The sequence below is a fragment of the Anoplopoma fimbria genome, chromosome 20, assembly GCF_027596085.1.
Source record: "Anoplopoma fimbria isolate UVic2021 breed Golden Eagle Sablefish chromosome 20, Afim_UVic_2022, whole genome shotgun sequence".
NCBI classification, from domain to species: domain Eukaryota; kingdom Metazoa; phylum Chordata; class Actinopteri; order Perciformes; family Anoplopomatidae; genus Anoplopoma; species Anoplopoma fimbria.
Window position 1 is genome coordinate 9,319,078 of NC_072468.1, and position 15,325 is coordinate 9,334,402.

The following is a 15,325-nucleotide window of genomic DNA, read 5'->3' on the forward strand; positions in this document are numbered from 1 at the left end:
CCAGCTGACTCCATGATTTTGCTTGTAATAGATACAAATGAATCAAAAAAGGAGTAATTGTTTTAAAATTCTCATGTTTTTTTATTGCTCAGCTACTAGCTAGAAACAGGCTAAATCTCTGGTTCTTTTAAATCAACCAATAGGATGTTTTCTGGCCCCCAGAGCAGCTCTACCTCTGCTAAATGTTTGCATCACTAGAACCTTTGTAGAACTCAAACCAGTTCAGACCCAGTCCCATGAGCTCCAACCCACCCCGAGCCTGACTAACTCACAGAATGAACCAGAAAAACCCCACCACATCACCACCACCTAACTCCCACCCTCCCAATACCCTGCTTCTCCCGCCTCACCTCACTTCACCCCAACCACCTCCCCCTCACGACTACCACCCACCTAGCCACTTTCTGTTTTGTCCCCAAAAGCACCGGTGCTGTTTTTTCTTTACCCATGTTCCAGGCACGACACCCTCGACACCGTAGGTGGCGTGCTGACGTGTTCATTTGGAACACACTGCTCATACGCTTGCGTCAGTATAGCAGTGCTGGGCCAACATTTTTTTCTTTGATTTCATTTCTAACATGCCGTTTATCCTGTGATGGCCTTTCTGTTTCCTTTCTTCTTGTTTTGTTTTGAGTTGAAGCCTTTTGGGGACAGTCTGAACGCATGGTCGCACTGGTCTGCTGTTCCTGCATTGAACTCTTCTCTCCTTGCAGCCTGATGAGTCGACTGCACATGCGGTTCACACCTGGCATCTTTTTTTATTGCAGCTCGGCTCCCTACAGTTGATGTGTCCCTCCACTCCCATGCCATGTGCCAAACATCATTGCTGTGTGCATTGTTTTTTTATAGTTGGCGATCCAAGGCTCTTTGGAGATTCCAAATGATCAGGAATCTTTACAAAGTTGTTTAATGCAAAAATATTTGCAGAACGTAAAACAATGTCAGGCTCTAAACTCTTTACATGGAGCTATGTAACCACTATTAGTTCTGTCTCATTCAAATCTTTTTAAATTCTACATTAAATTCAGCTTTAAATCATAGAACGAATACAAAAATCTCTCAGTCATTATCGCCAATTGAGCCTTTAATGCATCAAAATAAGCAAATATGTGATCCAACGTCTATGATAAATTATTAAACTGGTATCAGTCTCCAATCATAGTAGATTTTTTATGTTAAGCTTTAACTCCTGAAATCAAACTTGCCCTTTTTTGGGGGGAAAAGCCTTTACTTTTTTTACACTGTGACGTGGGTGCGACATGGCAAGGCCCTGCATCCACCATCAGATCTTGTCCTAATTTGTCTCTCACCCCACTGTCCACCACTGTTTATCATATAGGGCGCATCCTCGTAGTGGATCAGTCCAGACCAGTCCCACCAGTACCCCAACGTCCAATAGACGAGGACGGCAACTCCCACAGCTTCCACCCACGGGGAAAGAGAGAAGTAAGTCACCTTGTTTTTTTTCTATTTGCATTACAGGGTCTGTGAAGAGAGGTGAAGAAATGATGTGCCTCATGATATAGTTTTGTTTGGTGGCCCGACTGATTGAGGCGGAGGAAGAGCTTTGTTTTTACGGCGGTTGCTGACTTCACTTTTGACTGAAAGATTTTCATTTGCTGGTGGAATCCTTCAGCGTTAGCTATAGATCATGTCTTATTTGCGAGGATTTTTCCTTATTGTTTTATGTTTCATTGGTGTTTACTTTTGCCTTCCACCCATAACATCTCTACTCGGTTCCCTTTTCCATTTCTCTCTCAGAAGATGGAGACGAAGGAACAGAGCCTAATGAAGGTCTGTACCTGAATGTGTGGGTTTAGTCTTTCAGACTAGGCGCGCAGGTTGAGCTGCACCTTACTCTGAAGGCCCAAACCCTGTCTGCAATTGCGGGGCTGCTGGGTTTACTGGAGTCTACTCGGTGCTCCTTGAACCCTCCCTCTGTTGCAGCTGTGTTTAACGTACAGTTTGGATGTCCTGTGCCGTTGTGTTGTGCTTACCTGTAGGCCTGTCTGGATTCTGCTATTGATTGTACCAGTGTTGTGGTCAAATGTAGCTTCCCTGTTTTGAGTCACACTCGTATTTGTCTCTTTCTTGATTTAATGAACTATTTTGAATGCTGAGATACTTCACCAAAGCCAATATAATGATTCTGTATCAACTAAACAGGGTAACCTTGATGCTCTGAACTTGCCAACATCTCCGCGACAACAAAGTGACATTCAAAGTTTTATTTGTTCCTCAGCACTCCTTTAACAAATGTCATGTGTTGTAGCGACTCGTGATGTATACCGTAAGAAGAGCCGCGATGAAAGCGGTGATTATTTCACTCGTGTCTTTTGAAACAAACGCAGTGGAAAAACAAAAGAACCGCTGTAGCTATGCAGTGATTGGAAGGGAATGAATGGGTCGAAGATAGAGAGAGGGGAGTTCTGGAGGACTTGTCAAAGCACTCGCAGAACTCTTTCATCATTGTCAGAGTCCATGAGGGCTTTCCCTGTCTTCTGTACAGCGGCCAACAAGCCTGTCTCTCTCTCTCTCTCTCTCTCTCTCTCTCTGTCTTCCTCACTCTCTTCTTTGCTCTTTCTCTCTCCTGCCCTCTATCCGTACCATCTTCTTTTTATCACTCTGAAGCTTTCTCTGTCTGGACCTCACCATCGCTTCTTTGCGTCGCCGTTTCGTCTTTCTTCTTGCCCCATTTTCTCCTTCTACTTTTTATCCTTGTTAGACAGTTCATCCTTTCTCACTTCTCTCTCTTTCTTTCTATATGCTTGTGTTTCTTTTCTTCTCTCTCTTTCTCTCTCTCTTCCTTACCTTGCAGGACAGTGGTAGTGTGTGGGCAGTGGGGGGAGGTATTGATCTGACCTTGTGCTGCAGCTCCCACAGAGCCGTATGGCACTCGGCTTATGTAATGCAAACGTCTGCGTGTGTGTGTGTGTGTGTAGCGTTTTATGGACACGATTGTGTTATTGCCCCGTGTTGGTTACAGAAAAGAGCTGGACTGTTGATAAACCTGCTATTGTTTCGTCTCTCTGCTGTGCTCAGGACTATTGTCATACCTCACAATTGCACATACCTAATTGTCTTATATGTTATCTGTTTATGTGTGGCAACTCCCAAGAGGGAGCAGGGGAGGAGCTCGGGGCGTCTGAACGCCAAAATGGTCGCCCAGGTGCGTGTTTTTTTTACTACAGAAACAGCCTTTAAACCAATCCTGAACCAATGTGTTTTTCTCCATTTTCCTTGAAATGCTGCTTGATTTTAACCTTAAAATATGCTCGCTCACAATGAATATATTATAAGTACAAGCTCAGTTAAGAGTTACGAGATTGTTTTCGGATGATAGTAACGTACAGTATGTGTTGCTGTACACTACATTCATCCACAGGCTTGAATGAACGGCCAGACTGTTGGCAGAAACTGGAGTTCCCCACAGTTTCCACTTCCTACTTTCCCATCTGTTTATGTGGCGTGCTTCTGTCCTTTGACTGCGCTGTGATATTACTCAACGCTGCCATAGCCGTAGTGCTGGCTGACTCAGTGGAAACAGTGTATGGTTTCTAAAAAAAGCCACATTATCTTTTTAAATTGTTTATAAGTCCTGTACTCTGAGTGATATTCTGCAGGCCAAATGCTGCCGTTTAGTATGGTAACAAATGCATGGTGCAATTAACCACACATTGTACATTATTATTAACCAAAAGTAGCATCATAGCATTTAGCACACTAATATTCAGCATCACGGGATCACGGCATGTTTGTGTGTGGATCTGTTGATGTATTATGCCTCTGTGTTTGAGCACATACAGAAATGAGTTTCCATTTTAATGTGGCTTAACATTATGGGGGTTCTAGATCTCCATAATTTCACGAGCCTCCATCTGTCTCTCTCTACTAGCAGCAGACTGTGAGGAAAAACCCCAAGGCCCACCGGTAAATGGGAGGAAAGGCAAGTAGCCAGAGTAGTGTGATGGCGTGAGTTTGCTGTGTGGGCTTTCTCGGTTAACGCAAGTTCTTCATGTGTGACATTCGCTCGCATCTGTGATTCTCATTACTCTTGGTGACTCTTCTTTCTTATTAGCCCATCAAAGTTCCCTTTGTCCACATGTCATCTATTATATAGACTGAGTGTGGTTAGTTCGTATGGAGTTGATTTGGAGTGATCAAATATAAGAGCTGTACGTAGCTGCAGCTGATGGTAATATGTACAGAGAGCTGTCGTTGTGATCTCTGCTGGTCTGTCCCTCTCTGGCTCCAGGACGGACCATATCTGCCGTCTACTTTAATAGAAATGAATTCTGCTCAGCTTGGCCTCGCAGAGAGAGAGCTCTCGACTGTATTTCCATTGTGTAATTGCCAATCATTTTAATTAGACATGGAATATTGAACACATATACACACACTCTGTGCAGTCAGTTTCAGTCGTACATAACTCTTTGCCATTTTCTGGCAAAAATAAAGATAGATTATTGCATCTCAACACATAATAATTAGTAGTGTTTTCTGAATTCTGAGTTATTCACTTTGCCGTAGAAGTACTGCAGAGTCTAATCTCCTAGATTTTAGACCATCGTGGGCTGTTACCTTTGTTGGCCAGCAGATGGAGCAAAGTTCATTATCTTTGATGAGGAGCTGTCCATGTATTCAGTGCTGAAGTGGCAAAGAGGTCCTTCAATTTCTTACCAGTCGTTACACTGGCCTCTGTTATCACTGCAAAATATGTGTACAACGTTGTATTAAAAGGTATTGAGATAAAAAAAGATTCTTTTTTTGCACTTTTTGTGCAGGATACAAAAAGTTATCTTGATAATCCAAGGTCCCTAAAATGGCTGTAGCGTGCAAACCAGTGTGTGTGTGTTTGTGTGTGTGTATATCTGTACTGTATGCGTGTGCGTGTCTCGCTGTAGAAGTGACATGGGAGGACCAGCAGCGAGGGCTGAATGGCTCATTGTCTGACGGAGGGACACAGCCACACCCCTCCCTCACTGACGCAGGTTGGTTGGTCTGGGTGTGGATTTCTGACACCTTAAATGCTGCGTTTCACTTTGATAAAGTATTCAAATTTCACAATCAACCATATGAGTCCATGAACAGTAACAAACTCCCTGAATCAGTTCCAACAGTGCGGTCGTGACAAACATAAAAGGTAATGCTGCCACCTGACGTTGCATTTTAGTGCATGGCGGTGATGAGGTGGAGCCCGTCACTAAGAAATGAAAAAACTTCTTCAGAATGAGTCGGCCTTTTGGTAAGTTGTGCTGTAACTGCAAGGACTCAATCAGCCAGCCACATATGCATCATCGGAGATATGAGCTTGAGCAAAGAACCAAAACTGCTTAATTTAATGTTATTTAATATAATTCATGCCTTCCCACATACCTTTTTTAATTGTTCAAAATAAAGTATTGAGAAGTTCCTGATTCAGTGCAGAGAAGCCTTTTTTATAACGTCTTTTGTTACTTCTAGGTAAAACAGTCGAGAGTTAACGATCACAGGAATTGAGAGTTTAAGTAGAATATTGGCGAACAGAAGGAATTTTCATTTAGTGAAATTCTACATGTAAACAACGTTTACTGCAGAGCAAGAAATGATTATCAGTTGTTTGTTATTCATGGACTCATGTAAAGGTTTGCACCTTCGAAATCTAACCAACATTCTGCCAAAGTGATCCGTCATTGAAGAATTTCTCTGAGCTGTCCTTCACAGTTTGTGTGGATTCTTTATCAGCTGGATTACTGCCTCGCCAAAGTCAGACCTGGACCTTGTAGCTGGATGTTCGAAAATTTTAAAAAGAAACCTTAAATATATAGTGTCTTTATTTATTTTGAATAGGCCAGGAGAATAATTAATAATAAAAATGATGATTAACATGAGTTTACCCAGGTCGGCCTCTGGATGGCGTCATTCCGTTTTCCTATCTCTCCTCTCTTGGTGTGGTTTTGCAGTGCAGCATGAAGCTGATGTTTCTCTACACACTCTTCGTCATCACTAAGCATTTGAAAACAGATTTAGTTTGATTTTGATAAGCACGGCACATGCCGTTACCCTAATCAAGGCGAAAAAAAGTCTTGCCGTAATGTCATCCATAATTTAATGAAGTCAAGTTTGATGAGATGCTGTCATCCATGGATGTATTGCAGGAGGACACGAGATGTGTTGCCAAGGTAATGACTCCGCCGGTGTCTTGAGGTGCTGTGTTTGCTGTATTAGCTTAATGTGTTCCCATGGAAACACGTCTCCACCTCACTTTGAACTAAGCCTCGTTTATATATATACTCACAGACATGTAATGCCCACGTGACCAGACGTAACTGGTGTTTAACAGTGATGTTGTTAAATGTTAAAACAAAGCCAGAAGAAAACTGTTATGTGTCTGCAACATCTGAAATGATGAGCATACTTACTGTTTTGCTAGAGTGTGACACAGTGACTTTATAAGCTTTGACTGTTCACCATCCACGTGCTCTTAAGTCGGTCTCTTCTTTCTCAGACCCTCCCTTGTTGCTCTTTAAACTCCCTGGTTCTCTGTTGCTCTCTGTGGCTTTGCCTCTGCATATTTTTCTCAACATTAATGTTTCCTGGAAAGGCTGACTGAGCATGATGCTCTATTCCAGTGTGACCACGCTAACGTTACTTTATTAACACTCAAAGCTATCTCAAGGCCGGTCAAGGCTACTCAACAGCCACTGTGTGTGTGGGTTGAATCACACCCCTCACCTCCACCTATTGTTCACAAGTTTCCTATACCAATCATTTAATCTGTCTCTGGACCTGCAACAGAACAAAATGCCCCGGACTGAATTATGAGCGAAGGATGATGTGAGGAAGCTTTTTGTAGGTGGTGCAGTTGTCCATCTCTTTAATACAAACGCGTAGATATTTCAAGCACCTTGTATATCTGATGCTACACTGAACCTGTGTCATGAACCAAAAGCAATCTTCCCCCCAAAAAAAGGCTGTTATGAATTAGAGTGAATAGTTTTAGTGAAAGGGATCATGACTGCATATAGTTAAACAACAGTAGTTTAATATGAAGAGATCCACATTTCTCTCTGAAGAAAATCTTTATTAGCGGATAATAAAGAACAGTGGGCTGGTGATGTATAGACTTAACCAAAATAAGTACATTCAGGATTGTATTGTATCTATTAGGAGCAAAGATATGTATGTGCCCAGTCCATGTCTGGAAGAAGAAAAGCATATGTGTTGTATGTCCGATCTCAATGAACATGAGTTCCATTTTATCTTCTATTGTCCCATTGTACCTTGTCTGAGACTTCGACTGGTTCTATAAGGAACATTTATGTTAGACACTTACTTGTAGAAAGCCTGGGAGAAAAGAGAGGAAAATTGTGTCTTGTATAATTTTGAATCATGGCAGCTGAGCTCATTTTCAGCATTCGTGGAACCTTAGTAACACTGACCCTGACCAATAACGGCTTTTACTATTGTGGAACTGTAGGTACCTCCATACTTTCTATGTTACCTTTATGAATAACAACTTGTAATTGTTTGCAACACTGATTACCTTGTTGCATGTCTGCAGCTGGGGCCTGTAGTGTTGGTAGAATATGAGAAGTTATTACCATACAGTATTAACCCACAGACCACAGGAGACCTTTCCCACTCTCACTCTTTCTGGTATTTCACTCCCATCTCTGTCTTACTACATCCCTCTCTTATGCCGATGACCTACAAGATGCAGCTGAAGGAAGGAGAAAAAAAAAAAAAGATCACTTGCTCTCTCGATTATCATTTGACTCTCTAATGAGATGATGTTAGCTGCCACAAAGAGATGAAAGCCAATGAGGCAGATGTCTCACATTGTCTTTTCTTTATTCATGTGACACTTCATTATTCACCCTAATGGAGCACTAATTGAGCTAAATGCAAAATTCTGTGTCAGGGGGGTATGAAGATAAAGTCTGATCGCAGTGGGCTCCTATTTGCCCTCCCAGCTGTCACCGTCGGTTTTGTCAGGTTCAGACTCCAAGGCGGAGATTAGACAGAAAGGGTGGAGAACAGGAGCAATATGAGTGGTGGTCAGAAGGGGCAGCCTGACTATGAGGAGGGGATACAGGGTCACAAACTGACCCCGATGTTGAACCCACGATCTCAGGTCACTCGGATCCACAGGTGGTTGCTTACACCTAAAAAAGAACACAACAGGGAAATGAAAACGCAGCCATTTGGAGAGAAAGGGAAGACAGAAATACTGTGGCTGACGCTGTGTGTGTGTGTGTGTGTGTGTGTGTGTGCGTGTGTGTGAACATGCACTCGACTCAGGTGCCGTCTGTATTTTTCTGTCAACCTTCAGGTTTTTATCTGAACCCTGGTGAGGTAGTCGGCTCTCTCTTTTGTGCGCTTGCTGCTCTGTGCTTTCAGTTTGTGTTGTTTTCTTTTTTTTTTTTCCTTTTCTTTTATGTTATTTTTCCAGGCCGTCTCCCCACAGTTGCCCCATGCAGACTCAAGTGACATCCACTTCTCCTTTACCCCTCCTTTCCTCCCCTGATCCCCCTCTCCCCTTTCCCCTCCTTTCCCCAGAAGTGTGGAGTTTCTATCTGGTAGGGCGCATTAACATCTCTTTACTGTTTCAGCTCTTTTTTCCTTTTAAAGCACAGAACCTCACCTTCCCAACCTCCCCCACCACCCCCCTGATCTCTAATAACCAAACTCTTAGCCTCTACCTCAGCCTCTCCTGTTTTGACTTCTCACTGTGCCCATGGTGGAGTTTGTGTGTTCTTGGTGTACTCTATGATTTTGTCTGTGTGTTCTGTTTTTTGTCGTTTTCGTCATTGTCGTGTCGTACTGTTGTTGTGTCGTGTCCCTCCTCACCCTCCTCACTCTGACCCCGCAAACCTGGCATACTCGGCAATCACGGCGATGGTGTCGCCTTCCCTCCTTCCTCCCTCTTCTCCTCCGTCTCCCCCAACCCTCCCTTACCCCTCGTGCATCCTCTCACATCCATCTTCCTCTCCTCTGTCTGTGTCTGTCCATTCTGTGATGTGATCCCAGAAGACACGGACTCACCAGGTTGGACGAACTCAGGTCTGTCCCTTCTTCTTCTTCTTCTTCTTCACCCTTCTTTTCTGACTCAGCCTCCTCTTCTTCTTCTTCTCCTACTTTTTATTCACTCTGTACGTCTTCCTGGCTTGCCCTCCCCCACCCACCTCCCGTCATCTCTCTTCCCGCTTTGCTCGCCTTCATTCTCTTGTGCTGTTTGTGCTCTTAATTGATCTGCAGATGATGCCTCTGGCTTCTTTATAAATTTTTGTTTATTTTGCTGTGGATAGGCTGTGTATCTATCATGGTCAAGCCACTGTGGTTTCATGAGACACTGGCCAAATTACAATATCGGTGCCCTACACCCCTCCACTCCGTTTGTACACTCACAGCTGAATGAAGCACCTTGTTTAAGGTGTAGGGTATGAACACAGTGGCAAGCTTCAGTAAACTATGATTAAATATCAGAACCAGAAATACTTAATTCATCCACAGGGGGAAATTGGGTTACATTACAGTTGCTCACATTTCAGAATAGAGATATGTAACAAAGATACATTTTAAGAAATAAGTATGTAAAAATATGGCCATTATATTCTAATATAATGACAATACATATGGAAGAATATACAATACATAACAACAGTGGAAATAATTCAACTGAAAAATAGGATTGTTAAGAGTAAAGAGAAAAAATATTTGTTTAAATGTACATTATTAACAAATGCAGTGTTGATACAAAAGTGTTGCACAGTTGAATTACTTCATTATTATAATGAATTATAACTTTACAATCAGATGAACAATGGTATGCTTAATTCTAAATACAATGTAACCTTTAATCTTAGTTTGAGGAGTTTACGAGTAAATGTTTGAACAGATCGTCATACTGAACCATTTGTTCAGAGCGGGTTCCTGGAAAAACACAAAACAACGTGTTCAGTAAGGGCATCTGGTTACGTCAGCATCAATGTAGACACGCTCTTGGAAGCTTTTATAACCCACTTCCACTTCCCGCTAATTGGTTTGGGACAGCACTTAATATGGCGTACCCCCTACACGCAGTGCGCAAACGGAGTGAACGTGGGTAGGGAGAGGGTGTAGGGGCCGGATGGAATTGGGCCACTGTATGATTTTCTATTAGCTGGTTCCTTATCTGGATTACTCTTTTTGAGGACGAACATTTTTAACATTACCCTAAATTAATTTTGTAGCTTGTTTAAGTCTAATTCAATAGACCAAAAACAGTCAGATAGGAATATATGAAGGGATATGTTTTTAATAATCTGGTTTTATTTATTTATTTTATATGAATATAATTAATACAATGACTGACATCCAGGACATGTAGTCATTTTTATACTTTTAACAAAACCAGGTAAGCTGTTTCTTTTGTGCTACGCTCAGCTTACCGGCTGCTTAAAAAGAAGCATAAGATACAAAAGTTGAAAAAGCCTTTAGTTCACAGATGTTGCGAAACAAATCGTGTGTCATAACAAGCATTTTTTCATTAATGTGCTTTACATAAAATAACCCTTTTCTTGTAATTTCGAGAAAACTAAAGACGTTGAGGTGTGTAAGGCTGTGAGATGTAACAGAAGCAGCGTAGTGACGGTAATCAGTTAACCAAGAGAGGCAGAGAATGATGAGAAAAAAGTCATTCATTTACTTTCAGCTTGTATCGCTTTCCTTTTGTCCGCGTGCGTGTATGTATGTGATGCTATAGGCATACTGTATGTGCGCATGGCACTTGTACACCCATCTTCATTTTATCATTACCATCATATGACACAAAAGTAGAGGCAGAGAGCAAGTGAAGTGGAGAGAGTGGAGATGCAGGCACAGCAGGAAAGTGGCAACACGAAGCAGTTTCAGCAGAAAGTGTTTGCTGTGAGGTATTCATTTCAAGGGGTTTATTTTCTTTTTGTTACATAAAATGGGCACAGTTCTTATGCAGTGGCATTATTACCTCCGGCAGAACAAGGTTAAGCTTCTGTATTGATTATGGCTTGATGTTTGTTCGATGCAAATTGTGCTTGCAGCATCACAAAACAAAGCACAGTGCTAAAATTGAATTTAGGAGGAGATGAGATGGGCAAACAAGATGTGATGATTTTATAAAGCACTGAAATGAGAAAAAAAGATTCTGCAAGCCTTTCAGTTTGAGCTGAGAGGGATGTGTTGGCATTTATCTAGAATCTCATGTTAAGTGTGTCCCACCATGGGTCACGAGCATTGTCGGAAGTAGAACATGTTATCTACTGCAGTATTAATGTCCAAAGCTTCTACTGTATACTATGAAGCAGGAAACAATAAATTGTACTATTTGATTTTCATTCAGTCAATTAAAAAGAACATTTTAGTCAACGATGAGCCTGGAATTGTGACAATTGGTTACAAATCTAGCTGTTCGCTATATTATGCAGCTTTCTTTTACCAGTCAGTATTTTCTGTTTGTGTTTCTGTTAATACAGCCGACCATTCAGCTTTATCCCATTAGATCTGTCCCCGTCATAGCTCATGGCTCATAGCTCGGCAGAAGCTTGTCTCTCATCATAACAGTATGTCCCCCCATCAGGCCTCCCTCACGGCGTCGGCGCCCATCTGACAGTCACCTGTCTCTGTGCTGCTTAGGTATGGACATGGAGGAGAGGACCAGGCAGATGAAACTGAAGATGAACAAGTACAAGCAGGGAGCAGGCTCCGACTCCAGACTGGAGCAGGACTACCCCAAGGTGAGAACACGTCTAGATGTGCTGGCTGCGTGCTTCAGTAGGACACATGCACCTACAGTATACTGTTTGCATGGTTGCACCGTGCATTGGCCATATGGTTAACTTTGCAAGCGGTCAAGCATGTACACGTGCACACATCAGCATCATACTGTGCATGTGCATTGATGTTTGCATAGTGTACGTGCAAACACAAACAAAGTCAGACAGACATACCAAAACAGGTAAACACTCAACTCGGTTTAAAGGTTGGAGAGCACTGAGTTAGATTCAACTGTTTTTTAATGGTTCAGTTGACCCCAATCAAAAAATCTCTATATGTATCTCCACTTTAGGAATAAACCACTCTTAAAATGACATTTTCAATTACTCACCGCTTATAACCTTCAGTACTTGAAGAATACGTTCTTCTCGAAAACCTCCACAGTGAAAGGAGAATCCGAAGACAGACAAAAAACAGGGTAAATCCTTTTTGAATTAAAATAAATGGAGGCTACGTTAAACAACAGCAAAACATATCTGTACAAACTCTCACATAACTCATGCAGTTTAATCCCAATCTCATTTATCCCATTGTATGCTCAGTACACATGCATCAAGGTAACACGTGGTGAGTATTGATAAACAAATGTTCATTTTGAGGGTGAAGTATTCCTCTAATGAAAAACTCAGCAGCACACTTTCCCAAAAATAATGTGTGAAATAGTTATAATAATAATAAATCATGTTCACAGAAAGGTCTGTGGATTTTCATGAGTAACTGGGAGACAGTTTCTGGGAAGACAGACTGCAGTTGTTCTTTACAAATATCATTCATCTGTGGGACTAAATACAACCAGATACAACCAGAAGTAAGTCAAGTTGTCATTTGGGTGAACTGAGCCTTTAAGCCTTTCGTTGTAAATTCAAGGAATGTGACAGTGAGTGTGTGCAGAGTCAAGTGTTTACTGCTCCGTTCTAGAGAGGTCCCGAACATGTTTAGAGAGCTCGGCCTGGGCCTGGTGTTCTCACTGCAGTCTGAGTCGAGCCGTACAACACTGAGGCTCTCTGTCAGGCTCTCCTTTTAAGTCTGTGGAATGAAAACTGCAGCATTTGGAGCAGCCAATGTGTTCGCTAGACTAGTCTATCAAAAGCAGATGAAATTATGAGGTGTCTGCCTTTCTGCTGAACATTATCCTCCCTTAGAAGCTCCAGTGACAAAACAAAGCTCTCGCTGTTATTAAACAAGACTTGAGCGCCTGCTCTAAAAATACTATAAGAAACACTTACTGTGACACTCAGTTCAGGATCCTTTACAGTAAACATTCCACATAAAATACACAAAGGATTATTATATACACATCCAGTTCTAGACTTTTTCTTGAACCAGGGTGAAGCCAAAATCTTCATCCCAGTTGAGCTTCCAAGGAAGCCTAAGAGTAAAGCTAGTTTAGTCAAAATCTATCACTAGTTTTCACGTGATATGGCAACGTCTGCATTCCAAATGTTGAAGCACTTTAGTAACTCCACGCATCATCGTATCATATATCATACTTCATTTATCAGAAGTTAAAGGATTATTACAGATTTATTAACATGTAAGCAGGATTTTATTGTTGTATTTAGTCTAGATAGACCTACCTGTAACTGATTTAAATTATATAATCATTTTAGTAAAGCTGGATAACTATCAGAGGAAAACTGTCCCGGGGCCCCCCAAAGACCCCAGGTTACGTGTTTGCCAAGTGGTTGTGTTTAATTGATGAAATGCAAATTTAGAAATGGAAAGGTGTGTCCTTCATTATGACTAAATCTGCTGTTTTGATACTTCATTTTAGCTTAAACTATGCTCACATGGTTCATATTCATAAATAAAGTTATGTTTATTTAAACTACATAAAAATAAATAACCCATAACACCTTGTCCTCTGGATGTTGGGCATATAACAAAGGATGTGGGCACCCAACAGTTTAATCTGATGTTGGGTGTTCAACCTATGAAGATGAATCATATTTTCATCATCCCTACTCTGTCTCTCTGCACTCCTCTGAGAGCTAAACCAATAAGCCTGCATTATTCACATTCATCAGCCCTCTTCTGCAGAATAACTTATCTTGATCAAGACTGCTTGTCCTTAAAAAGCTAAATGCATGCGAGCAGTGTTTTGTTTGCACTTGAAGTTCATACCCTTTTGTAACTTTTTAAGTTTACATTTTTTGTTAAATGAGTGTCTCACAGTATGAATAAGCACATTTGACAAGAGCATGAACTTGTGACTGCACCAGAAAGATGTTTTTGTGCTGTAAGACAACATGACTATAACATTGTATTGTTGTTGTCCTCCCTGCAGCGTTCAGGCAGAGATCCACGGGGCTCAGATAACTTGTCGGCCAAGTCGTCGGACAGTGATGTAAGCGACGTGTCCGCTGTGTCGAGAACCAGTAGTGCCTCTCGGTTCAGCAGCACGAGCTACATGTCTGTCCAATCAGAAAGGCCGCAAGGAAACCGCAAAATCCGGTAGGACACTGAACTGTCTCTCTCCTCAAACTCATCAAGCTGTTATCAGAAATGGACAAATCCCCCTCAGCTGTGAACTTGTCTTCCCATATATGTTGCCAAGCCCAGACTTTTTCAGCTCTGAAACAGTTTGCACGTGGTTAAACGTAAAGAGGAAAATGCATCGCCTAGCAGTGCGTGTCATTTTCTCCCTGTGGTGAGTTCAGGTTTGGCTCCGTTTTAGAAAGAAATCTGGAACCAAATGGCTGAACTCCACTCATTCAGGCTGTGGGGGGAAGTTTGTCCATATCCGGCTACACACACTGAAACATAAAACACATTGCATCTCTTTGGGTGTTGTCTCATATCAAAAAAAGAAATCATTTGCATGGTGCTTTGCTGTAAGTCTACATTTCTGTTTTCTGTTATTTTGAATTAGTCTGCTTTTGATCTGGGCTGCACTGTCTCTCTGTGTTGGTCTTTCTTTCTCTTGTTGTTGACAATATTCATGCTTTGTGTGGTTTTTCTTTCTGCTTTGCATGTGCCACTCTCTTGCTTCCTTCTCCGTCTTCAGCCAGTTGCAATCAAGGAGCCACTCTCGGGAGGGGGAAGAGCAGTTAGGAGAAGTGCTAGAGGAGGAAGAGGCGGGTGTGGGAGGAGGAGGGGTGGAAAGGAAGAGGGGGAGCAAAGAGGGGAAATCGCGGGCAGGGGGGGAGGTAGACACAGACAAGGAGCATCGGGAGGATTTGGTGGAGAAGGAAGAGGACTTGCACCAGAGGAGTATCTCAGAGACTGACCTCAGGTAACGCGTGTGTGGCGGCCTCTACCCGTAGACTCCTACTAACAAGAACGTAGACCCGTAGTGGCCCGCTGACTTTTGCACGTTTAAATAACGATGTGCAAAGCAGAGTGTGGTGACTCTCCTCCACCCTTTAATCATTATAACGGTGGCCCTGTTAACCCTCGCCAATACTAAAGTAGAGTAGCAATCCTACTAACAGTTTGGTAACCCATGCAGCCTGTTCACACTAAGGACCAGATAAGATGGACATTGAAACTGTGGAGCAAACACTAAAGATTCAAGACTCAAGTAGCAGTACACTTTAATCACAATGTA

At 42.1% G+C, this 15,325-nt stretch overlaps 1 protein-coding gene across 18 annotated transcripts in view; it reads left to right on the plus strand.

Annotated features, from left to right (window-relative positions):
* rims2a (regulating synaptic membrane exocytosis 2a) overlaps positions 1-15,325 on the plus strand; it is a 134,368-nt gene that overhangs the window by 94,509 nt on the left and 24,534 nt on the right. For 9 of the 18 annotated variants that reach the window (XM_054621419.1, XM_054621417.1, XM_054621424.1 and 6 more), the window contains one exon: positions 1,340-1,446. In XM_054621419.1, coding sequence (XP_054477394.1) covers positions 1,340-1,446 — 107 coding nt within the window. Of the gene's footprint in view, positions 1-1,339; positions 1,447-1,761; positions 1,795-3,127; positions 3,161-5,765; positions 5,772-11,634; positions 11,736-14,062; positions 14,230-14,782; positions 15,011-15,325 lie in introns of all 18 variants that reach the window. The other 9 variants (XM_054621415.1, XM_054621414.1, XM_054621416.1 and 6 more) reach the window with 4 other exon arrangements.